General features: G+C 37.5%; 1 protein-coding gene across 2 annotated transcripts in view; it reads left to right on the forward strand.

The window, feature by feature from the left end:
* The window catches only part of grin2ca (glutamate receptor, ionotropic, N-methyl D-aspartate 2Ca), a 56,236-nt gene that overhangs the window by 9,967 nt on the left and 19,683 nt on the right, over positions 1-26,586 (forward strand). Inside the window, exons 3-5 of one of the 2 annotated variants that reach the window (XM_058419076.1) lie at positions 10,138-10,579; positions 21,711-22,312; positions 25,394-25,508. In XM_058419076.1, coding sequence (XP_058275059.1) covers positions 10,154-10,579; positions 21,711-22,312; positions 25,394-25,508 — 1,143 coding nt within the window. In that variant the 5' untranslated portion in view covers positions 10,138-10,153. Of the gene's footprint in view, positions 1-10,137; positions 10,580-15,148; positions 15,267-21,710; positions 22,313-25,393; positions 25,509-26,586 lie in introns of those variants that run through there. The other variant, XM_058419085.1, reaches the window with a different exon arrangement.

Consider the following 26,586-nt stretch of genomic DNA (forward strand, 5'->3'; position numbering starts at 1 on the left):
TCGAAGGCTGTGCTGAATTCTGGGACTTGAAGTGAGACACAGAATAGCGTCGCTGACCAGACACCAGGCAATGAGTTAATATAATACTTACAGAGGTAGACAGTATCACCATTTCTACCTCTGAGGAACTGTGCGTTTCATTTGTGGTTCAGTGTTCAGTGCATCACTGTCTTTTCAATAACATTAATGTTAGGTTCCGCAAAATTCGACAGTCACTCTATTTCCTGAAATAGCCGAAAAACCATAACAACAATACATTCTGGCTCAGACAAAATCATTGTACAACAGGACAACATAGTCAATATACGAGATGACATAGACGTGTAATGAAATAAACCTGCCTTTACAGCACTCTCAATCATGTGAGAAAGATGCATGGGAATTTCTGTTTCCATTTTAGCTCATACACCTACACTAAATATTTTGCCACACTGGCCAAAAAGATAAGATTTTTTTGTGTCATTACGTGGGTAACAACGTATTGTACTGATATAGAACAAATGGACAAAAAAGCTTGTCACCTGCAACAGTAAGCATCAACAGACTTGTATATCATTTAAAGGTTGGTATGCCATTCATGTTCAAGCTACTGATCAACTCCCTGAAAGTACACGTACAAATATTATGACACATGCTAATGGCTTTCATAAATCTGTCTGCCTTATTTGCTGGGTATCATCACAGAGCAAATCTATCACTGTCTCATAAACTAAAATCTAGAGCCATGACTGAAATATTAGTATATCTGTACTCTCCCATCCCTGAAGTCTCATAGACTGTGACGGACAGACTGACATACTGTATGTCCCTGTTGTACAGTAATATTATCACAAAAGGTTTGTAATGTTTATGACCAATTCACCAACAGGATAAAGAGAGTATTGATGTTACCAGAGTGATGATACTAAAACACTCCATGTTTAATATGTAACTTCTGTTACTAAAAAGAAATCATGTTGCCAACGATAGGGATGAAAATGTAACTCTGGATGAGGAAACATTACACCAATCAGCAGTGAGAGGTGAAGTGAATAACACTGATTATCTCCTCATCATGGCACCTGTTAGTGGGTGGGATATATTAGGCAGCAAGTGAACATTTTGTCCTCAAAGTTGATGTGTTAGAAGAAGGAAAAATGGGCAAGCGTAAGGATTTGAGCGAGTTTGACAAGGGCCAAACTGTGATGGCTAGACGACTGGATCAGAGCATCTCCAAAACTGCAGCTCTTGTGGGGTGTTCCCGGTCTGCAGTGGTCAGTATCTATCAAAAGGGGACCAAGGAAGGAACAGTGGTGAACCGGCGACAGGGTCATGGGCGTCCACGGCTAATTGATGCACGTGGGAAGCGAAGGCTGGCCCATGTGATCCGATCCAACAGACGAGCTACTGTTGATCAAATTGCTGAAGAAGTTCATGCTGGTTCACCTTCAGGGATCTAGTGGAGTCCTTTTGGCAGCAAGAGGGGGACCAACACAATATTAGGCAGGTGGTCATAATGTTATGCATGATCGGTGTATGTCTTGTTTTAGTTTGGGGTGTTGGGGTTTTTTTGCTTTGAGAAACAAATGTGTGTGATGTCTTGAGCATCTTCATATTTAAGAAAAAAAAGGAAATTCAAATTTTAATTTAATTTAATTCATTTATATAACGCTATTTACAATGAACGTTGTCACAAAGCAGCTTTACGGAAATCCGGATATAGATTTAGATCCATGATGAGTAAGCCAGAGACAACAGTGACAAAAAAAGCATCTTGAGGTGACATGAGGAAGATACCTTGAGAGGAACTGGATTTGAGAGGGAAGCTTGACACCAGAGTCATTACTCTTCCACAACTGTATGCCATAAAGTCAAACAGTACTGAGCATGTTGAAAAGATATTCAAGTGAAGAATGGCTGAGACATACAGTATACAGTATTTACCAACATGTCAATTTGTGTGTAATTGATATAACTTATGTTACAGTCAGGATGTAAAACAATGCCTGCATCTATTTATGTCAAGTACTACAAATATTCACATCTTTTCTTTTCTTTTCTTTTCTTTTCTTTTCTTGTACAGAGATCCCCCCCCCCGACAGTAAAATCCGTTCTCATCACATGACCTTTTTTAGCTACATGCTGCAGGGTTCCCAGTCCCAATTCCTACCTCTAGTCTCAAATACATGCCATGTGAGACCTGAAACTTTAAAACCACTTCCATTCCAAAACAAAGAGTGCACACACTATTCATATTTGCATTTCTTTAGAACACATTATCTCTTTAATCCCCAAAAATGTATTGCACTAATATTTAGCGAAAACATTCAGATTTGCAAAATGTTGCTGGCACAATAGGTTTGAATGGTTCTATTATCAAAGATAATCCACCTAAGTCACGATCACTTTAAACTAATAACAATCACATGCTAGCAATCATTTAAATACCATGGATTGTCAGCGTTTCTCTGCAAAGTCTTGTACCATCATTGTGTACGTGATGATTCACAACGTTTTTGTTCTTTGCCTGTCTTGATTAGTGTTTGACTCTAGCCTGCTTAAATGCTACTGATTTAGTTTGTCTACGTATTTGATGATGAGTATTGCCTAACCCTTTACTTTCTCACCTTTTAATAAAACCAGAAAACCTGCACTTGTGCTTATCTGGCTGCCTTTTGAACCACTGCTAATATTTATTCAGTCTGCTTACCCATGTACAATTCATTTTGGTAGAATAGTGCTGCAGGAGCATATCTGAACTGGTTTTTCAGTGGAAATGATAGACAGTTGTCGGAACTTGGATTTTATTGCCAGAGGTGATCTGATGACAAGCAGACTTGTTGGTTTAAAGATTTGTCTTGTGTCACAAACCACAACCAAGATTCAAAAATAGGGACGATCTGATGTGATAGGATGTGACAATAATGATGCGGCTTTGGGATGTTTTGTTCAGATGCCAAGCCAAGAAATTCCATCTTGGCCTTCTGTCACTGTCCACATTACTTCTGGAGGGATGGTCAAACCAGGCTTTTCAACTCCGCTTGCTTAATCTATAATTGAAATTGTCATTATCATAACAACACTATCATGTCACCCACCTGTGTGACAGTCTTCCATTTATTTTGGGCAGATATTTATTCGGAACAGGCAAAGCCACGACATTGTGTAGCCAAGTACCAGATATTGTCCATGTTCTGTATTATTCGTTATACATAAAGCTTAAAACACCTACCAGAACCTCCCATGCTGGGTAATGCATAAAGGAACCAAAAACTTTATTTAATATGATGTAATTCTTGTGCAATAAAACGAATACATTTGATGTAAGACATATAGGTAGAATGTCAGAGTTACTGGATTATTGGTTTGATGAGATATTGCATTGCATTTTTGTGTTTTATTTTGTTGACATTACGGTTGAAATGTCTGGCTATGCGATATGATATGAGCATTTAGTCAAAACAGTGAGAAAGTGATTTGAAGGAGAAGAGAGTTTACTTTAACTCAGTTCGTCGAGAAGAGAAGTTTTTGGAATGCTCAGTTGAAGTATCCGATGGATTTCTAAAAGGATTAATCTTACAAAACTAGCATTGTTGCGATAACCACAACTCCAACCCTGACTCCTGATAACTCCAACCCTGACTGCTTCCACAGGAGACCATTTTAAACCTTATTGTGATAATCTGATACTTGATGACATCACTAAAATTGCTATGATCATATATTTCTAATTCAAATCTTATTAATCACATACACAACACAGTATGACATGCAGTGAAATGCTCATCATACTGTCGATAAAACGTACTTATTAGCCTCTCATCAATATATAACCAACTTTATTTCGAATCTTGGGCATGCTGTTATGGCCAAATCATCTCTGCCATCTTGTTCACACATCAGTTAAAAAAAAAAACTGAATTATTTTTTTACACACCCATTCTCTGGCCTTTTTTGATAATCAGTTATAATGATTTAGGATAATGAGATTTTGAGGTTTTATGAGATTGTTTCTCGGATTCATTCTAATCGTTGCCCTAGAAATCATTGCTGATCTAAATGATGATCTAAATCATCCTATCGTTACACCTATACTACACTTACCCACTTCTCCACCATGCTGAGCTATTCTGAAAAACATCCTCTGCAATAACAGTCTGCTTTGAAATGTTCTTACTCACACAACGCCTCCAGTCATACATACACTAAACCTGGAAGCAACTAAAAATGGTGCATCAATAGTGTGAACATATGTATATATATATATATATATATATACATAGTGTGGTGTAGTAGGTTGGTTACTGTAAATAGAGTCTGTAATTGCCACATTTCTATAAAATAGTCCAACGATTCAGGATTTATTTAACAAAGTTTTATTTGCATTGATATTGTTATTATCCAACTTATATTTTAGTAAATTATTAATTGAAAAAAATAGCATGATAATTACACATAATTTCCAGTTCAACAAACAAACATTTTTCACTGTGGCTCACTGACTATTTGGACTTTGGCTCTATTTATACGCTGGCTAACATACATGTGTCTCTCCAGTTTAGGAAAAAACCTCATACACCTTTGTTGTATTATTGAGGTTTCTTCTATGTCTGCTTCTCCTCTCCATCTCTCCCACTAGAGGGTGGTAAACCAGCAAGCTTAAGGAAGCATCCCGACTCTGTAGTTCTTTGCAACTGAGATTCGTCTGCCTGAAAGGAGAAAATGTCCCAGTCCTGTTCCATCATTTGAGTTGATCATTTTTATCTTTCATTTCTAAGTATGCACTGATATTAGAGCAGGAGAGACGGACATGGCAGAGCGCAGTTTGTGGATTGTTGGGTGCCAAGCTTGGTTCTTTGACTCCTGCTTTGATCTAATCTGGGCTGTGTGCTCTCAGGCCAAGCTGTACTGCAAAAGAGCCAAGAGCAGGAGAGAAAAAGACAGAGAGAGAGAGAGAGAGAGAGAGAGAAGGAGAGGTCACGCATTTGAAAATTGCTACTGACAGAAACTGGGGATAGGCAGGGAGAATGACACAGTTTTAAGCTCTGAGGGTGTAGGGGAGAGAGAGAGAGAGAGAGAGAGAGAGAGAGAGGAATTGGATACATGCAGATTTGTAGACTGGATTACATGTCTAGGGAGCATAAATTTTACATGCCTGTGTGTGACTGCAATTTAAAATTCAGGAGAAGATTATAAGGGTCAGCAATACTGTATGACAATTAGTTTTGGTTGGTACCAGCCTCACTTATTTGGTTAAAGGTCAAGCTACAACTTCTTAGCTGGGTGTCAATTATGGAAATTCAAAACGTATTTTTTTAAATTGACACAATTACTTTCTGGTAACTAAAAACCATTTACTAGATATAGACATATAATGGTGTCCCTCATGATTAGTATTCTTATTATGCAGTTTTAGTTCTATCAGTTTTCTTTAAAAAAAATATATGATTTAACCATTTCTGACACTTCAATTTACATAATAATAAAATAAACTTTCTGTTGCTGTATGTCTTATATTAGTGTTTACTTCACATTAAATGTGGCAAACTAGCAAAGCTAATTTATCGATGGGTCTTTTTCATGTAATCTTTTTAATTCTCTGCTTCTCATTAGTATAGTAATCCCTCACACGCTCAACCTTCAGAATTCCAGTCTCCAATCCCGTCTTTGACACATAGCTCCAGCCAGGGAGAAATGAACCCTCTATTTGTTTGCTATAGAACATTTCAAGGGGTTTATGTCTTTTCATGATTAACAGTGTTTGCAAAAACAACCTATATAAAGATCCAATCATTCATCTTATGCATTACCCTGGTGAGGGCCAGGGTCTATTCTGAGCCTATTACAAGGAAGGAATAAACCCTGGACAGAAAATACCAGTCACACACCTGTTCACACCCAGCGGCAATTTCGAGTAAATCTGGCCATATTTCTGTACTAAGTCAAGGTGTCCTGCTATTATTTTGTACAATGCTAATGTCAAATTAGCTAGCAATCATCAAGACTTTCTTATCCTAATATGTTCATACTCAACAGCCTTTCAACACATTTGACTTTATAGTATACCGTTGTAAAGGAGTTCTGATTTATAATCCCACTATCAGGATGAATTCTCTTTGAATCTGGTTCATCTAAAAGTGTCTTCTTCGAGTTTTCTCAAGGTGTTTACTCTTACTAATGTCACCTCTGCTAGGGTTACAAATCCTGCTGTTTTCTGTACTGCTTATACTATACAGCGTCACAGTGAGGCTGGAGTCTATCCCAGGCGCACAAGGCAGCTGACATCAAGCCATTGCAGGGCACAAATGCACATATGCTCACACAATACAGATAATTTAGAGATGCCAATCAGTGTACAATACAATGTCTTTGGACTGGGGAAGGAAACCAGAGTACCGAGAGTACCCCTGAAGCACAGCGAAAACATGCCACAAACACAGTACAGAGGCAGGGATCAAACCCCAATCCCTGGAGGTATGAGGCAACAAAGATAACCACTGTGCCTCCTGGGATCTAAATCTACATCTAGAATTCTGTAAAGCCTTTTTGTTATTATTAAACACTGTATACAAATAAAAATGAAACAAAATTTGATCTATCTACAGGCAGTAACTGGCTTCCAGGTCTGCCAGGCAATACCCACTGCTGCACCAGCAAGCTGCTTATAAAGATTATGTTAGAATTAATTGCATCGTGTCAAGCAACTGAATATGACTTGTTGCCAGTGTAATATACACCTTTAGTAATGTTTAAAGCAATGTAAAGCAATCGTAAGTAAATAACAGTGACGTTTACTGAAAGGCAGTGCTTGTACACAAAACCTGACATAAACCTTCATAAACATTTATCAAGTCTTAATCCCACAGATACCAGCTGGCATAAAAACTGCTTTAGTTCATGTTGATGTGAAGCCTACAAAACACCTGAGTCAAGTGGCAGATTTACTGTATGTTGGCATACAGTTGTACTAAGAGCAGATTTCGAGCTGACATTACAACCATAATAACTGTACCTCCGTACACTTCTGCTATTTCAGAGTAAGATAATAGAGATGATATGTCAAAAGTCAAAAGCAACCTCAGTCTAATTTAGAGGTAGAGAAAACATTCATAACCGTCATCGCAATGTCATGGCATTGACGTAAGTATTCATAAAAAAATTTATGAGCAGAATTACAACTCACTTGGCAAGCCATGTCATATCATAACAATTATCACTCTGACATATCACTTCCGCACTGAGCTACTGTCATTTATCATGATAGTCGAATAGAAACTAGCACAGAATGTGTCCAAATTGATCAAATCAGTCTTTAGGACAGCTGACACCTGCTGGAAAATGAATTATAAATGTTTATGCAGGTTTAAGTCATAAGAGCTACTAACATAAGAGCACTAGATGTGAGTTGGGCATACATGCTGAATGGAACACCAGTCTATAACAGAGCATCAGGTACACTCACACACACCTAGTGGAAGTTCAGAGTTACAAATCTACCTTCATGTGCTTGGAAGTTGTAAGGAAACCAGGAAAACCTGAAAGAAACCCATGTGGACATGGAAGGAAATTTAAATCTCCTTATAGACAGTAACACAAACTCAATGGAAGCTGGAACTGTAACATGGCAATGCATCAACATGCTGCCCAACAACCACACAGAATCATTTTGATGGTGCCAATTTTCTATGTGAACCAAAAATACCAGGAAAAAAAGCATCAGATATCCTCCACTATAGAAAGTTCATGTCATCTATAATGCTGAAGCTGGTATAATTATATGAGCATTAAGCTGGGCTTCTCTGTCACACTTGATAGGGTGATACCATTAGGCCAAGGGCCATGACAGGGAGGAGATTATGGGGGATTATGCAGTGTCTGGCCTGTAACACATGGTAAATTTGGTCAGCATGATAAGATTAGTCTCACTTCCACTCAATCTGAAACTAAAGCAACACGATCTCTGTAACCACTTGCTTTAGGTTCTGATAGATGTATACATACTGTACATTCAACCTTTATCTGAGTTATGATTTTCAAACAGTTGAACTGCATTGGGGGTTATAGAAGAGCGTGAATAGGGTAAAAATGTCTAAATAAGATTATTGTTAAAACCTTGTTGAAAACTATTGTGTTTTGCATAAGTATTCACCCCCTTATCCTCTAAATTGCTTGTCTGACTTTTTACCCAGTCACTCACTTTTGGTGCATAGCTTCATCTAGCTGTCATATTCATTACACTTTTAATGGACATATCAAACAGCAGCATCTCAGTGACTTTGACTATGGCACCTAGAGTTTACATAGAATGCTGTGAAAAACAAAAGCATGCAGTGAGCGAGCAGTTTTGTGGGTGGAAACATTTTGTTGATGAGAAAGGTCAGAGATTCACTAGATTAACTTCAACTGATAGAAAGGCTATAATAACTGAAAGTGTCACTCTTTACAACTACGGTGAGAGGAAAGGTACCTCAGAATGCACAGCCCAGTGAACCTTGAGGCTGTTGTGCTCTAAAAGCAGACGAGCACAATACGTTTTTCTCCTGAGCTTATAGTAGAAACAGACTTTTCCAATCCTCCACTGTCCAGTTTCAGTAACAGTGATTGCATGGATTTGCAAGAGTACAGGTGTACCTAATGAAGTAGACAATGAGTATATAATCTCAATTATGATTGTAACACGACGAAATGTGGAGGCGGGTTGTGAATACTTATGCAGTGCACTACATATAGACACCTTAAAACAGATGAACACTACAGCTGCAGAATTTCGACAACACAAATTTCTTGGCACAATAACAGAGCCTATGACCTTTTCATTTGGAAGATTAAGTCGGACTACCCTATAAAATTGAGACAAAAAAAGGAGAGGATGCCCAGAACCCCATGTTCTCTGTTTAGTAAAAAATGAGATTTTATTTCATGGTGTCCACCATCTGTTGGGCTGCGCTGGTACAGAGTGACGGCTGCGAGTGCAGCTGCTGTCCACCAACAGGGCACAAGGCGAATGCCCCAGTCTGCACGTGCCTGTCTAAAAATATCTCCTCTCCAAGCCACTAATGGCCTCTCATATACTTATTGCAAGAAGAACAGAGATGGAAAGGTTGTTGATAAGGAAAAAACCGAGGACGAAACAACGCAAGGCTGAGGTTACAAAGTGTTATTAAAAAACATTAGAATACTTTCCTGAGTTTTTTCCCCTTGGGCTCAGTATGATAGTTCAGGAATAAAAACCTCAATCAATATGCAGAATCTTAAATGATATTCTTATTAAATAATAATGAGGCCAATATTTGAATAGGAATACGTTCATTATAATAAATAAAGATGTACTGTAGAGGATTTATAACTAAATGGGCCCCTGACTGCAAAAAGTTTTGTGAATCCCTGATAAATATGCGTATTGTTACATTTAAAACTTTTTTAACCTCTTAACCTTTTAATCTATAGTCAGTGTACAATATTCAGTATATAGTTTAAAACAATGATTGAAAAAATAACAAAATAGATATTTTGTTGATGTGAATTTGGTTTATGATTTTATGATGATGAATTATATGTAATATTTTGAATATTGTGTGTGAATAATGTGAATATTTGGGAAACTATTAACATAGGGGGAAAAATGTGTTAAAGGCTTAGAATCAAGCAAAAAAATAATAATTAAACAAATATTTCTGAATGAATATTCAGTTATATTTGAAGACGACATACTGTATTCTATTATGGATCCTGGGTAGTATGAGAAATGTAAAGTCTAGCAACACAAATAGGGACAGAACTGAAATGTTAGAGTTTTATGATAAAATAACAATATTAGCAGTGATTCTGTTTGCTATGAATGCAATATTATTTTCATCTTGTGTGATTTATATAGCATTTATGTAGAGTGTGATACTTAACTCTGTCTGTGTTCTTATGCAATGGTCAGTGCATTCATGGTCAATTAAATTTTTATACTAAATGTTTAACGAATCAAAATTTAGTATGCTTAATCGGCTGTTTTTCTTTCAAGGTCTCTTGTATATGATGCTAATTATCCAATTAGCCAGAAATCTATTAGCTAGCCACTGAACATATTTTTTCACCTGGTAAGAAATCTTATTATACCCACTGAAGCAAAAACTCTCTTATGTTGTTTCTCGCTTGTTGTCCCTGCAGGCAGTAGGCGAGTGAGATGGGCGTTCGTCTAGGCCTCCTGAGCGATGCTCTGTGGCCGCCACTGCTGTTGTTGCTGTTGCTCTGTGCCTGGCACTGCTGCTGGGGCCGGCCGTTCACGATGCCTGATCCGACTGTGAACGTAGCAGTGGTCTTCAGTGGCTCTGCCTACCAGGTGGAGATTAAAGGACGACTGAGCCGAGAGAACTTCCTGGACCTGCCTCTGGAGGTGAACCCCATCACAGTGCTGGTGAATGACAGCAATCCTCGGGCACTGTTGACACGCATCTGTGACACACTGGCTGCTAATCGCGTGCACGGGGTGGTCTTTGAGGACAATATCGGCTCTGAGGCTGTGGCACAGATCCTGGACTTCATCTCCACGCAGACATCTGTGCCCATTGTAGGCATTAGCGGGGGGTCTGCTGTCGTCTTGCCATACAAGGTCAGAGCTTGGTGCTGATGTCACTATACACATGTCAGCTGTGTATATTTGCCATGTGTCACATTTCTGAGAAAGAGGCTGAAAAAGAGATGTCCACCTGGTGCTCAATGTAGCAAAGGTTATTATAAGTCACTTAAACTTAAAAGATATACATAGATAGATAGATAGATAGATAGATAGATAGATAGATAGATAGATAGATAGATAGATAGATAGATAGATAGATAGATAGATAGATAGATACTTTATTCATCCCAATGGGAAGTTTACAACTTCCAGCAGCATCAACAAACAAACAAATTAAACCCTTTAGTGTTTTTTAATATGATTACTAAAAATATTCTATAAGATTAATATAATTACTGAATAATAATAATAGTATTACTGAAAATAAAACAACTAAGGTCCTGGAAACATGTAGAAATGCCTGTACTGTTTATATGTATTTTGAATACTGACAACTCCTCAACGTCATCTACATCATCATTCACAGCTAGATACACTATATTGCCAAAAGTATTCGCTCACCCATCCAAATAATGAGAATCAGGTGTTCCAATCACTTCCATGGCCACAGGTGTATAAAATCAAGCACCTAGGCATGCAGACTGTTTTTACAAACATTTGTGAAAGAATGGGTCGCTCTCAGGAGCTCAGTGAATTCCAGTGTGGAACTGTGATAGGATGCCACCTGTGCAACAAATCCAGTCGTGAAATTTCCTCGCTCCTAAATATTCCACAGTCAACTGTCAGCTGTATTATAAGAACGTGGAAGTGTTTGGGAACGACAGAAACTCAGCCACGAAGTGGTAGGCCACGTAAACTGACGGAGCGGGGTCAGCGGATGCTGAGGCGCATAGTGCGAAGAGGTCGCCAACTTTCTGCAGAGTCAATCGCTACAGACCTCCAAACTTCATGTGGCCTTCAGATTAGCTCAAGAACAGTGCGCAGAGAGCTTCATGGAATGGGTTTCCATGGCCGAGCAGCTGCATCCAAGCCATACATCACCAAGTGCAATGCAAAGCGTCGGATGCAGTGGTGTAAAGCACGCCGCCACTGGACTCTAGAGCAGTGGAGACGCATTCTCTGGAGTGACGAATCGCGCTTCTCCATCTGGCAATCTGATGGACGAGTCTGGGTTTGGCGGTTGCCAGGAGAACGGTACTTGTCTGACTGCATTGTGCCAAGTGTAAAGTTTGGTGGAGGGGGGATTATGGTGTGGGGTTGTTTTTCAGAAGCTGGGCTTGGCCCCTTAGTTCCAGTGAAAGGAACTCTGAATGCTTCAGCATACCAAGACATTTTGGACAATTCCATGCTCCCAACTTTGTGGGAACAGTTTGGAGCTGGCCCCTTCCTCTTCCAACATGACTGTGCACCAGTGCACAAAGCAAGGTCCATAAAGACATGGATGACAGAGTCTGGTGTGGATGAACTTGACTGGCCTGCACAGAGTCCTGACCTCAACCCGATAGAACACCTTTGGGATGAATTAGAGCGGAGACTGAGAGCCAGACCTTCTCGTCCAACATCAGTGTGTGACCTCACAAATGCGCTTCTGCAAGAATGGTCAAAAATTCCCATAAACACACTCCTAAACCTTGTGGACAGCCTTCCCAGAAGAGTTGAAGCTGTTATAGCTGCAAAGGGTGGACCGACTTCATATTGAACCCTATGGATTAGGAATGGGATGTCACTTAAGTTCATATGCGAGTCAAGGCAGGTGAGCGAATACTTTTGGCAATATAGTGTATGTCTGTGGAGTTATGTACCTATATGTGATATTTTCTAATATTTACTAATTTAACAATATTAGTTAGTGACATTTTCCAATATATAAGCAAACTAGCATCCAAATTTAACCAATAACAACTCTGATCAGGCTTTTACTAAGCATGCTGCACATTCTTCATCAGGTTTCATATTTGACTGTTTTACCTTGTCCTTATTTGTTGCATCTCTTGGCATCTGAGCCCTGATGCACACACACACACACACACACACACACCTCTCCAGTCTCACACCAGATCTCAGTCTCAGTCATGGAGATGTAGAGGATGCAGAAGCAAGTTCATACTTTATTGTGTAAAGGAAACAACAAAGTGATACAAACTAAATAAGCAAAACACACATTATATACACAAAAAGATAGATAACACAATGCAACAAAACAAGACATCAACAAAAGCATGACAGTCAAGTACACAGAAACCAGAACTTAATTCGGGATGCTGATAAGAACAAGAACCACAGAACAGGTTGTGAGTGCTCACTGAGATATGTGACAAGATCATGTGACGTGAAGGGGGTGATGATTAATGTAGTCAAGTGTTGCTTTCGACATAATCATGACATTAATATGAACCTGACTGGCAAGCTTTTAAAAAATCCCTAATAGTTGTAGCATTTTAGAGCAAACAATCTGCTCATTGCTAATAATGTTTTGTAATAATGTGCTCAGTTACATCCCCAGTACAAGCAGAATATAAACATAATATAGTGAGATGTCTGTGGCTCCCAGTTGGGCACGCAAAATGTCCAATTTGAGAAAACCCTCCATCCAGCACATTGCTGGGGTAATTAGAATGATAATTAACAGGGTCATGACTGTCATTATCATTAACATCCTCAGTTAGTCAGCCCATCTTTGGTGACTTTTGGCACCAGGATAAGGAATCACATGGATACAGAAAAATGCCCTCTGCTGTTTCTCACTATGTGTACTTATGCAAATAATTTGCACAAATTAGGTACATCATATGCTAACAGCAAGACTATAATCCTGTCCTTTCCATCAGTCAGAAAAACTTACATACAAGGACAAATTTAAAACTGAATAATGACTATAAAAAAGCCTTATAACATATGTAGGTAATGGAAATGCCCCCAAAAAAGAAAATGAATACTTATGAGAACTTCAGGTCTCTTCCTACTTCATAGTTTTACATACATTTAGTTTCCCCCTGACATAGGCACTTCTGTGATTCAGGTGATTGCGTTACGGCTAACAATCCATTTTAAACGTCCAAAGTGCTAATAGAAAAGTGACATTTGTAAAATAGACAAGTGTGGAATTGTTTTTAGAGCCCCACAGGTTGGAAAATTATGGGTCTCATCTTCAGAGCCAGCTTTTAATTATAATAAAATAAGTACACTCACAGATTACATTCCTCTGAGTGGTAATGTATGTCCACTTGGAATATGAGCAGTCAGAGTGAAACACAGCAGTTCTAGCAGCTCCACATGGAGCTGAAAATGAAAATGCTTGCTAGGTCTACACATCCCAGTATTTATGGCTTCCATAGGGATAATTGTGAATGAGGAAGTGAAGCACTGCTGAAATGTACAAAGACAAAATGTCTTTCACGTCCATCTGGTAAACTAAGGTCCAGATAAGTAAACAAACCAAATACAGTGTAATATTAGCAATACGGCAATTGCCATAGAGCAGAGGGTGTTAAATACACCCACTTTATTAGGAATAACTATACACCTAAACATTCTTGCAATCATTTACTTAGCCAATCATGTGGCAGCAGCACAATGTATACATACATGCAAATACTGATTCAAAGCTCCAGGTAATGTTCACCTCAAACATCAGAACAAAGAAATGTGAATGTGTAATTTTTGACCATGGCGTGGTTGTTAATGCCAGACAGGTTGGTTCGTGTATTTCAGAAACTGATGGGATTTCCTGGGATTTATACACACAATTGTCCCTAGAGTTTACACAGAATAGTGCCAAAAAACATCCAGTGAGTGACAGTTCAGTGCAGTGTTGATAAGAGAAGAAGCCAACAGGAAGGATATAGTATCTCAAATAAACACTGTTTACAACCATGGTGAGCAGAAAAGCATTTCAGGTCATTACCTTCTAATGTTCAACTGTGCCAATTTAGTGAGTCTGTCCCCATGATAGTCTCTGTTTCCTGTTACAGGTTACTGACCTATATCTGCATGCTTTTATGCACTGCACTACTGCCACATGATTGGCTAATTAAATTAAATAATTAAATAATCCCTTATAGATAATACAAAAAATATATTTGCAGGTATAAGGTATGTAAAGGTTTTTAGAGTGAGAGAGGACTTCCTCATTCATCTGATCTATTGGACAATAACTGATAAATATTCAGACATGGGAGTCAGAGGAAATTGGACATTATGGCCTCCACAGCTTCATTAGATCCTAACAGCTGCTTGGGTAATAACGCTTTCCCCTCTCTCTCCTCCATATGTTACTCAGGTTTACTTCCTTGTCCAATAGATAAATGGACTTTGGAGCTTTGAAAGGGAATTTGGGCATCTGTGTGGTCTCTCTGAGGCCATGAAGTGTCATTTGCAGTGTAATATTCCTCCCTGAGGTCATTTGCCCTATAATTATCCAATTTTGTACAGCCACAATAGTTGATAACTCATAACACATTATAAATAAATAATTCATCACTTACGTAAAGGGACAATGTCTCTAATTGTGTTGTGCCACTGTATCCAGCCCCTTAGAAGAAGCTCTGTGTGGGTTTGAATCCCAGCTGTGTCACATGCTCTGCTCTGTTTCTCCTGTCACTAGTCAGAACAGTAGGTTGCTGTATGGGTACAGCAGAACAGAGTTTGTGATTTACTGGTGTAGGGCTGGTGAGATAAAAGCTGATTATAGAGCTAAAATGGATGACTAAGATTACTTTAGGTAAGTTATCATATTTAAAAAATGTTTTAATTCTAAATCAAAGGTATGATCTTTTTATACAGAGGCAGAATCAATACCACCTCTTGTAAATATATCAACAAAAACTCCATCTGCAGGTGTGCATCAAATAGACAAAAATATCTAATAAGCCAAATACTAAACACATACAGTATATAGCAATTAGTTTTAAAATATAAAATTAGTTTTAAACCATTCATAGTTTCTTCTTATGAGCAAGATTCTCTGATCAAATCAAGAATTTTAATTGATTTTAATTTTTATAAAAGTATGAATGACTTGGGTGTGTTTAAATATATGTGGTGTTGTGCGAATGTTTTGTGCTCTGTTGCAGATGGAAAACTCAACTTTGCAGCAGAGCTAAACTAGTCATCACTTATTTTTAAACTAATTTATTGACATTATTTTAATACGTATTTATTTATCTATTTATTTAAGTCACTGTGATTTCTATATGTGACTTGTGTAAATAAAGTTGCATAAAGTGTCTCTCTCTCTCTCTCTCTCTCTCTCTCTGTCTGACTCTTTTTGTCTGTCTCTGTCTCCCTCTGTCTCTCTCTCTCTTTCTCTGTCTGTCTCCCTATGTCTCTCTCTCTCACTCTCTCTGTGTCTCTGTATGTCTCTCATGCTCGCTCTCTCTGTGTCTCTGTCTCTGTCTGTCTCTGTCTCTCTCTCTCTCTCTCTCAGCAGTCTTCTGTCCTCAAGATTCTTGTTTTACTGACTGCTGTGAAGTGTAGACACCTGAGACCCCTTCCATAAATATTACAAAAACAAAAACAAAAGAGAAAACATCACCATGTTTCAGATTATACTTAAACAACTTATATATACTTATTTTTTTGCACATTGCTAACATTATTATGGTTTATAAATGAGGTTTGTGCTTTATTGATGTTAATTAATACAGTAAAGAACATAATCGAGTTGGAGCATTACTGTACATAACATTAATCAGTTTACTGTTTAAATTCAACTGATATTGTTCAACTTTAAAGGCTTATTAATTATTACAGTTTTTGTGAAGCCCATTGCTTCTTGCAGGATCGTTGTAAACATTTTACTGCCCTTTTCTCGATTCATGATAAGTGCTGACACTTTACCTGGCCGTCTAGATTTGGTGTGATATTGGTTTACATAATGAAGTCGATCTAGCTGCCTGCAATTTCTTAGTAAAAGTGCTGCACAGTCAGAAAAAAACAATTGCCTGCCTTATTGTATATCCTCATGTGATGTGATGTCAGATATGATGTCTGACCTGTCACCTAAGTTTTGATGAACTGCCACCACTGCCTGAGAAGTCTGCAGATCTTTTTTGAAACAGTTGACAGTTAAAATGACTGTCACCATAATTGAATAATTATTCAAGCAATGGCTCACATGACTGACCTGGCAGACTTTTGAAATACAACTCCGGTCATGCTGTGCTGACGGTACACACTTTACACTGTATTGAGCTGGCAGAGATGGACAGAGCTTGTAAAGTGTTTGAGCGACCAAGGTCGGTGTTCAAAGATACAGCTTATGTGGCACAGCCCTCATTAATGCCCGCCATGGCAAAGCCTCATGGCACCATGACAGCTGTCTCGGGTTCAGGCATGATTAAATACCCTTTCTCACAGAGTGCCACCCTGCTGCCCAGTCTGCCAAAGGAAGAGGAGAAAACACAATAAAATCCATCCTGATTTGTGGCATCCTAACAGTAACCTTGACTTATAAATAAATTTCCCTTAGTACTATAATTGGTATAATTTAGTTAACAAATGATGCGTAATAAGTACATCATGACCCAATAAATGAATTTAATCGACTTCAGTCATCCTCGTAGCATTTGTGCAGACTATAGCTACTATTTTATGATTTCCACAAGGTGTATATGAATATTTATGACACAGCTATACAAACTAAACATTGAATCAATATAGAATGACTCAGTATGAGCAAAGTATATGTGCAATATCTCCTTTTTTTTTAAAATTTAAGCAGTATCGCATGAGCAAGATTGTGGTTATACTGAATATCAGCACAGCTGTGTTTTGCCCCCTGAGGAGGGCCTTTCATTTATTTATTATATTATTTATAAATGTCGTAAAATTAATGACAATTCTTACTGTTTTCTCTGTTGTTATCTTTCTTTGCCAACTGTTCTGCCTTTCTGTACATGTCAGTCCCTTTGACAAAGTCATGGCTTCTGTGCTCGCCTGTCCCAGTGATGTGGATGTGATTGAAAAAACTTTCATTTAGATCATATTGAATCACTGGGTGCTACAAACATATCATTCCATCAACTGAGATCTGATCATCTCTCAGACTAGTAGTGTCTCAAGATTGTATTGTCTTCAAAAACAATAGTCAACAATAATCGTCTTCGAAACTCACACCCATATAGGACCGATATGAATGTATATCCAAAAAAATCCTTTTCCCTTCCAAACACATTCTAAAGTATCAAGCTATAGTGAACACTAGACTAGTGGTTAAACTCACATTCTTCCAGTTACTGCAAAACCTTAACTGACTAGCCTAATCACACACTATATATTACATTTACAGTAAAAATCCTGGCAGTGTGTAACAGGCTCCAGATGTGAGGTCTGTAGGTTAACTGTATCTCTCAAACCAAATTCTTCTGTGTCAACCTGTTATAAGTATTCAACAAGTATTGTTATAAGTATAAGTATTATATATATATATATAAGTACAGTACTAAAAATATGTTAGATCACTGGTAATTGTTCTGAAAAACTGTATTTTAACTGTAAAAGTCAGATGCATCACAGAGCAGCGTAACACACTCAGGGGAAAATGCTATCTGTCCTCGTTCACTTATCTGACCTCAGAGAGGCCCAGGATTGGCTAGAGTCACTGTGATTCACAAAGAAGAGAAAGTATGCCATCCCTCTCTCTCAGACAACACGGCCAATTTTGTTCCCTTGGCTCCTAGCCGTGGATGGCTGTAGCACAGTCAGGATTCGAGCTCACAAAATGGGCTAAAACTACTACACTGTTAATGTCATTTATATAGATGCATTTCTATATGGCTGTCTTCTGATTTGAAACCACAGGACATGAAGCAGTGTTTGATGTGATTGATAGATTTAATATAATTGCATGTTTGTTTGTTTTTCTCAAAACATGTTTTTTTGCTGAGCTTGCTAACTAAAAATATTATTATTTGTTAACAATGTAAGTGGCTAACTAACTTAGCAACATGACTTTAAATCATTAAAAAACAAATTTAAATTTTGCACATTTAATATTTTTGCATTCTCTACAAGAAAGTCTTAATGTTTGTGCTTAATCGTTCCTGACTGAAATGAAGAATTCTAGTATTTCACTTTTCACAAAAAAATTATATAGTATTTTACTGTTAAAGGCAGCAATGAAATTCAAAATAAATCAACTTACATTGTGCCAGATTTATAAAAGACTTAAATTAATTTAAAAGAAATACGAAATCTACACTAAATCTTTTAGATACCATTTAAAATATCTGAGTTGAGCAACAATCAGTCAGTGAAAGATAATCAGCAGTAGCTTTGAGAAGCTGCATTTATCTAGTCTTGTTTGCTATTTTAAGAACGATTTAAAGTCATGTTTTCAGTATATTGACACTATCTGATTCGGTTAGTAAGCATGCATCACAGTTAATCACTGATTAGAAAGCAGGTAAGTGATCATGCTAGTCTGCCAACATTGCTATTTCTTTGACCATCCTGTCATTACCACAGACCTGCCCTGGTAAATAGAAGCAGAGCAAAAATTAGCCTAGAAACCCATTTTATCCTAGGGATATTTTGCTCAATTGCTATGCTTATTAGGGCAATTTTCCATCATTGGCATGTTTAATCTTATGCATAGCTGAAGAGAAAGTAAGAAAAGTCACCCGTTGTCTCTTAAGACAAGCATCATACAACGTGCTTAAGAATTGATATTATTAATTATACATCTCAGTCCAGTTTAGTGAGGAAACGTTAGAATGTTCAAACATTAGAACTGTGTTCTGTCTATCACATCTAATCAGAGCAAGTGTCCATAGAGCTGCACTGAAATGAGAAATCAAAGCACATTCCCTATTGCCAGGCAATCATGGATTGATGCATTACTCACGCCACTGGCTGCCCTGACAGGGAATAAATCAATGATAGTAATAATTTTTGTTGAAGCAGGCACTGGGGATGTCAGAGTAGAAGATAGGGCATTGTAAATGTAGAGCATTATAAATGAAGGACATTGGCCAGTAATGCAAATACTCCACACTGGATACTATTGTATTGTACATATACACATTTAATACTGTAATATAAACAAAAAAAAAGGATACATCATTGCTTCTCCCTTCTCACATAAACATTTTAGGTTTAAGATTTACTTATATCACATTTGTCTACGATTTTAAGTTTTTTCAACCTCTTTGGCTTTGTTTGCCTTGACTTTCACTTTTCTGCTTCACATTCTTTAACATTTCCATACAGAGAGAACTTAATAGATTTAAGCTTCACTCAGCTTTCTACTCAGTATTCACTGTGACCAAACTGCAGCAGACTGTAACGTTTCTGACGCTTTAAAGGGTGCAATTTCTCTTTGCATATTCTATTATCACTGATCGTTGACCTATTCCAGATGAATTTTCACTTCATTGGATTTTTGCTCAGGACAAGTATTCAGGATAGCCATTTTTTTATTGAAAGTGTGTGTCTAAAGGAAATAGAGCTCTGAAGTCTATACCTTCAGCTTCACGTATTCCTATCCTTCAGATCAACAAACAACACACTGTATATTTAACATTAATTCATCTTCTGTAACCACTTTATCCTGATAAGCATTGTTCTGGATCCTTAGCCTTTCACTGGGTGTGAGATGACAATACAACCTGGATGGTTGATGTCATGGCACTACACACACACACATACACACACACATTAACAGCCAGGAGCAATTTACTAATCGCTAATACTAGTCGCTAATACTAATCACTAATACTAGTCGCTAATCCACCTACTGGAATTTTTGTGAGATGAGAGAAAACTGTGTAACTCCATATAGATAGCACCTCAAGCCCAGGATCAAACTGGGGTTTCTGGGATAGTAAGGCAGCAATGCTACCTACTGAACCACTATGCCAACCTATTAATAAAAAGAGAAAAGAAAAAGAAAAATACACACACACACACACACACACACACACACATATATATATATATATATATATATATATATATATATATATATATATATATATATATAAAATGACACTGTGCGTGTGTGTGTGTGTGTGTGTATTTTTCTTTTTCTTTTCTCTTTTTAATAAGTTGGCATAGTTAATTATATATATAAATTATATAATTTATATATATGTATATGAATGAAAACAAAAAATAACACTGTAATACAGTTTTTTTAAATAATGCACTAACATTATCATAATACAGTCATCTTGTACAATTAAAACAAATCATTATGACCATTTTTAAATAAAGATTTCAGATACAGTGATAAAAGGCCATAGAGAACAATTCACATAACTGAAATGTACCTGTGCATGACTACAGATACAATGCAATTACTATTTTAACTCCCTCTTCTAATATGCCCTTAAAGTATGTCATATTTAGGCCAAAGATCAGTCAGTGAGAAAAGCTTTGTGATTTTTAGAGCATTGAAAGGGGTCATTGCATACCGGGTGGAATAAACCAGAACATCTCTCATTTCCAGTTACATGAGCAGGCTTAGCCTACTTTCACAATGCTCCAAACATTTTCTTTGAAGGACATTAGACCATGACAGTAAAACAGCATTATGTGTAAAGTTTTGAAGCATTGTGAAAATGGTGACATGGTAGATGTTCAGCTGTAATCTAAGGTGAATGAAATCATCTCTTGCCATGCGGTACTGAGAGGAAAACAAGACTGGGTTAAATATCTACATTCGGCTTTCTGCAAGCAGCATTTGAAAGAACTTTCCATTAATATCATAGCATTATTTTATATTTCTGGTGTTATTGAAAGATAAAAGACAGGTTTGTTTTTAAACGTTTCATGTTTCACTGCTACTATATGTAATATCTAATATATTACACATTTTCACATATTACACATATTCTATTACTTCTCATTTCTTCTATTTCTATTCATTCTACTTCTTACATTAGTCTCTTAAATTTTGTTTATTTATATGGGCAGTCTATAGAGGAACAGGCTAGATTTTCATTTCACTGCAAGTATACTGTACACTGTATATAATTGTGTACTTGACTTAATTAAATCTTGTAACAGGACCAGGATGGTAAAGGAAGACAGTAATCTGTCTGTTTATTTGGCTTAAATCAATCAAGATCTTGACACAGTTCATGAGAATATATGAGGTAGTCATATATATATACTCAATAATCGGTGGTCTTAACCCATGATACTCAAATCTCTTTTTCAGGATGACGGCTCCAACTTCTTGCAGCTGGGTGCTTCCATTGAGCAGCAGATTAATGGCATGTTCAAAGTGATGGAGGAGTACAACTGGGACAGTTTTGCAGTGGTGACTAGCCAGTACCCTGGTTATGAGGCCTTTGTGGACTACATCCGCTCCTTCACAGACACCTCGTACTTTCTGTGGGAGCTACAGAACGTGCTGACCTTTGACATGTCAGCTGATAGCATGAATGACCTGCGTGCACGGCGTCTGCTACAGCAGATCGATGCTCAGGTGCTGCTGGTTTACTGCTCATTTGAAGAGGCTCAGTATCTCTTCAGCATGGCCAGAGAGGTGGGCCTAGTTGGACCTGGTTATATTTGGATCATCCCCAGCCTTGCAGTGGGCAACCCCAATCTGCCACCACCTGACAGCTTCCCTGTTGGCCTAATCAGCATCATCACAGACCGGTGGAAGATGAGTCTAAGGAACAGGGTGAGGGACGGTGTGGCCATCGTTGTGAAAGCGGTGGAGAGCTTCCGCAAGCACAGAGGCTTTGTTCCTGATGGACACGCTGACTGTCAGTCCAGTCCAGTGCATCCAGACAACAATGACACACTCTTCAGGTGAGTCACTGAGAGATGCGGTGATAAGGGATAAAGGATAAATAGAGGTTGTTGCTGTAGGGGCTCTAACAAAAAATGCAAATGAAAATCAGAAAATGCTACAATGAACCTGAAAATGTTACAGCTGCAAAAACACTACTGCAAAAACACAACAAGGGCAAATGTGAAAATGCAGCAGCAAATTCAGAAATGCATCAATATTAATTCAAAACATCAAATGAGTGGCTTCTTCCAAAGATCACATGCTTATTGCTGATTGGCTAAAGTCTAAAAGGACTTCAGTGTATTAATAAGAGTAAGTAAATAATTGTTTCTTAACTAAATACCAGACAGAAAACATCCAATTCGTTCCTCGTTATTGTCAATTCATCCAATCAGCAACGCATGTGTGATGTTTACTGATGTTTACCTACTTCAGGTAACATTGATTCTGTGTATTTGGTCTGTTATTGTATTTTTGTTGGTTGTATTTTTAGTATTGATGTTGTGTTTTTAGGACTTTAATGTCATGTTTCCAAATTTGCTTTTGGTTATGTTTTACTGTCACATTTTTGGCCTGGTGTTGTGTTTTTGGTTTTTTGCATTTATGAACATTCTGTTGTATTTTTGGTTTTGGAACATCGCATTTCTAATGTTATGCATTTGCATTATTAGTGATAAGCACAGGCAACAATTCTGACATGTGGCCCTGCAGAAATGAATGTTTGAGATTCACTAATAAAATTCACTGCCACCACAACTTCCCATTCTTTTCAAAGCACAAAGAACATTCGTTGCTCGTGGGAATCACACCAATGCTACAAACCAAATAGCATAATACATTTGTCCAAATATTGAACCATAGAGGGCAATGTTGTTGTTTCAACTTGCATGAAAAATATAAATGCTTACGATCATGATGCTTAGGAACCCTAACCTTTGCCAAACAACCGATGACAAATTGACAAGTATGAGCCTATATTTTTAAGCTTCCGTTGCAGTAGACATGGTGAAAAAATGAATTAATTTTGAATTAAAAGCTCTTAAAGCCAAACGTTGTACTATACATTCGGTTTATAAAGCATTAGCTCTTTCACAGTTAACTAGCATGCATGGAATGAATGGGCAGTTCTTCATTAACATTCAAGTTATTAACTAACTAGTATGAAGGAACTGAAATTAACTGCTCAGGAAGAATGATTGGAGTAGTTCATCTTTAACTGAGCAGTCTTCTTAATGATTGAAGTAATAGTAGTAACTTAAATGCTAATAAAGCTCTATTCATTTACTCCTGTTTATTATTGATTATTCCATGCACAACATTCCATGCAATATCTGTGAGCTATAGATGTGCATTGTAAAGTGTTTACTATGAAAGCCTCAATGATGTATACATCAGGCACAGGGATCAGAGGAAGAAATAGTGAATGATAAGATATACCATGAAATGCCAGTGAAGCATCTGTAGCAGGCAACACAGAGCAAATCCTATTTGGTCTAAAAAAAAAAAAAAGAAATCCTTAACAAGCCAGACAGAAGCTGAGCTTCAGGGCAGAGACTGAATGAATGCAGAGTTTGGGATGAGTCAAGGTCATTGTATGGAAACTGAACACACTCAGCAGTGACATGAGTCATGAGTCTAAAACATACAGGGCTTTACTCTACAGTATCAGTGAGCTCCAGTTTCCACTTACAGCACTCCAATACTGTAATTAATATATAATCAATACTCATTCCTGTCACAACAGTAGCATCTATGTAATAACTTTCAAATATCCACAGAGAGAGGTGATTTTAAATACTATTAAAAGAAATGGAAATCATAATAAATAAGCTCGAACTATTTAGATTTCTTCCAAGCTCCATTTTCACTTGAGAGGTTTCCTCAACAAAATTGCTTTATTAGACAAACCAATATTAAGATCTACAGACTAATATTCTATGTTTTTTTTCCAATGGTGCTTTAATGGAATTGGAGCATGGACATATAGTACAATTGCATCATATGTGCCCTCATCAACAAGCCATGGGCTGAATCAATTTTAATTAAGCCTGGTGATAGTCAGCTTGGGATTAAGTCAATTCGGTTGTTAATGAATTTATAGAGGATTGAGATTACACTGGCTTTTCACACAGATGACACACAAGCATACATGCTGTAGCCAGCAGGCTGAGGTCAGTTTGTGGGTGTTTGTGTGTGTGTGTGTGTGTGTGTGTGTAGCTTGTCCAATATCCTTCAAATCCCATTCTAATTATAATGGTGTTTTCACGGTAGCACATTTTTGACCTTGATTAATTTAAAGATAAAAAATCCTAAACTTAAAGATGAAAAATAAGAGCAAACGTGGTGTTTTGTATTTGTGCTTGGATGTGTGTACTCTGTGCTCTGCTGGCTAACACCATTTTTGTTTGGCCGTAATATTTGGCATTTTTTTGTCTTTTCTTTGACCATTTTGAAGTTACTTCTCTTCTACTATAAGGTTTTCTAAAATACAGGTATGAAAACCAGGACTCAAAAAAGACTGTTGGTTGTGTTATAAACAGAGTTTTAGTCACACCACTAACAAGATAGCTTGTTAATAAAACTGTTACACTGCAAAAAAAAACAAAACGTTCCCATTACATTTTTGAGGAACATAATTGTGTAATCCAGCACTGATTTTCTATATTAGGATATTAATGGTTCTAACTTTCTATTTGGAAGGGTTATCTGCTCAGCTATATCATTGGATTGAAAGGGTAAAACAGTAGTTATCAGCAGTAGTTAACAGCAGTCGGATGACAGTTTTCATAGAGTGAAGAACCCTTATAGGAATAATGGGATTACCTAATTGGACTTTACCTTTAATTCCAAAGAGTGCTCAAACACACCTTCTATGTGCCCAAATACCTCAAAGCTGTTAATTTTACAATCCTGTCCAGTCAGATGGTATTGAAACACTTTCCATATTATGGTTTTGACAATATTCTGACAATATGACTATGCATTATCCTAGAATTATTAGTGGCAGCACTGAAAATGTAAGTCACTATTAGTTGGCCCTAGCTTTAATTAAACTTCATGCCATTCCAATCCAAAATGTTACTGGTTTCTTTTCACAGGCACATGCTGAATGTGTCATGGGATCACACAGACTTTTCATTCAACAGTGAGGGATACCTCGTCAACCCTTCCATGATTATCATCACACTGGACCGGGACAGGCAATGGGACAAGGTAAGACTCTTAATTAATTGTATAATCCCTGTTAATGCATAGGGGTTTTTTTCCACAGATGATGCTGGAGAATTTTAAACAAAACACAAAATTCTGAACTATGAAAGTAAACTGGATGAGTACCAAATGATTGTTTGGTCAGCTTATCCTTTAAGGTGTGGTCACGTTTTCATTACATTTCGTTTCATTGTTTTATTAATTTGACCACTCAAAATAGCAACACATGATGAAACAGCCCCACACACTTTACAATTTCAACTATACAACCGCACACTAGAGCCTCCAGACACTTCAGACAGATTGGTACATTTCTTGCTGTGAACTCAATATAGCTGTTTTAACAGTCTGTAGATGTAGCTGTGTGATTTATAATATGATACCAGAATCGGTTTAGACCTGTTTCTGATTGGGTTGTTAGTTTGAGTGAGAAGTCTGCACAACTCTGACAGCATCTATAAACTTTCAGGGCTGCTGTAGAGGCCATTTTGACTTTACTGCCTTGGTTGATTAGGCTTCAGTATTCAGTTATTTTAAGATGAAAGTGGTGGATTTGTTCTGAAAATATAACTTACCACAAGTTGGAAATGAAACTGAGGCATTATATTTACACTCACAGAGCACTTTATTAGGAACACTATACTAATACTGGGTAGGGCCTCCCCCTTTCTCTCAAAACTTTTGTTTTCTCTCAAAGTCCTTTTGTCATAGATTCCACAAGATGTTGAAAACATTCATCTGAGATTCTGCTGCATGTTGACATGATTGCATCACACAATTTCTGCAGATATTTCATGTGCACTTTCAGTCTGCAAATCTCCTGTTTTCCCAAAGATTTACTCGATTCAGACATGGAGACAGGAAAGGTCACTGAAGAACACTGTAGGACTGTACACTGAACACTGCCATGGTCAAAAACAATACTTAAATAGGCAAGTGGTGATCGGTTCATAATAACAGGCCCAAAATGTGTCAAAAAGACTTTCCCCACACCATTACATCACCTCCATCAGCCTTGACTGTTCACACAAGGCAGATTGGGTTCATGGATTCATGCTGCCTGCAACAAATTCTGACTCTA

Source organism: Hemibagrus wyckioides, linkage group LG02 (assembly GCF_019097595.1).
Source record: "Hemibagrus wyckioides isolate EC202008001 linkage group LG02, SWU_Hwy_1.0, whole genome shotgun sequence".
NCBI classification, from domain to species: domain Eukaryota; kingdom Metazoa; phylum Chordata; class Actinopteri; order Siluriformes; family Bagridae; genus Hemibagrus; species Hemibagrus wyckioides.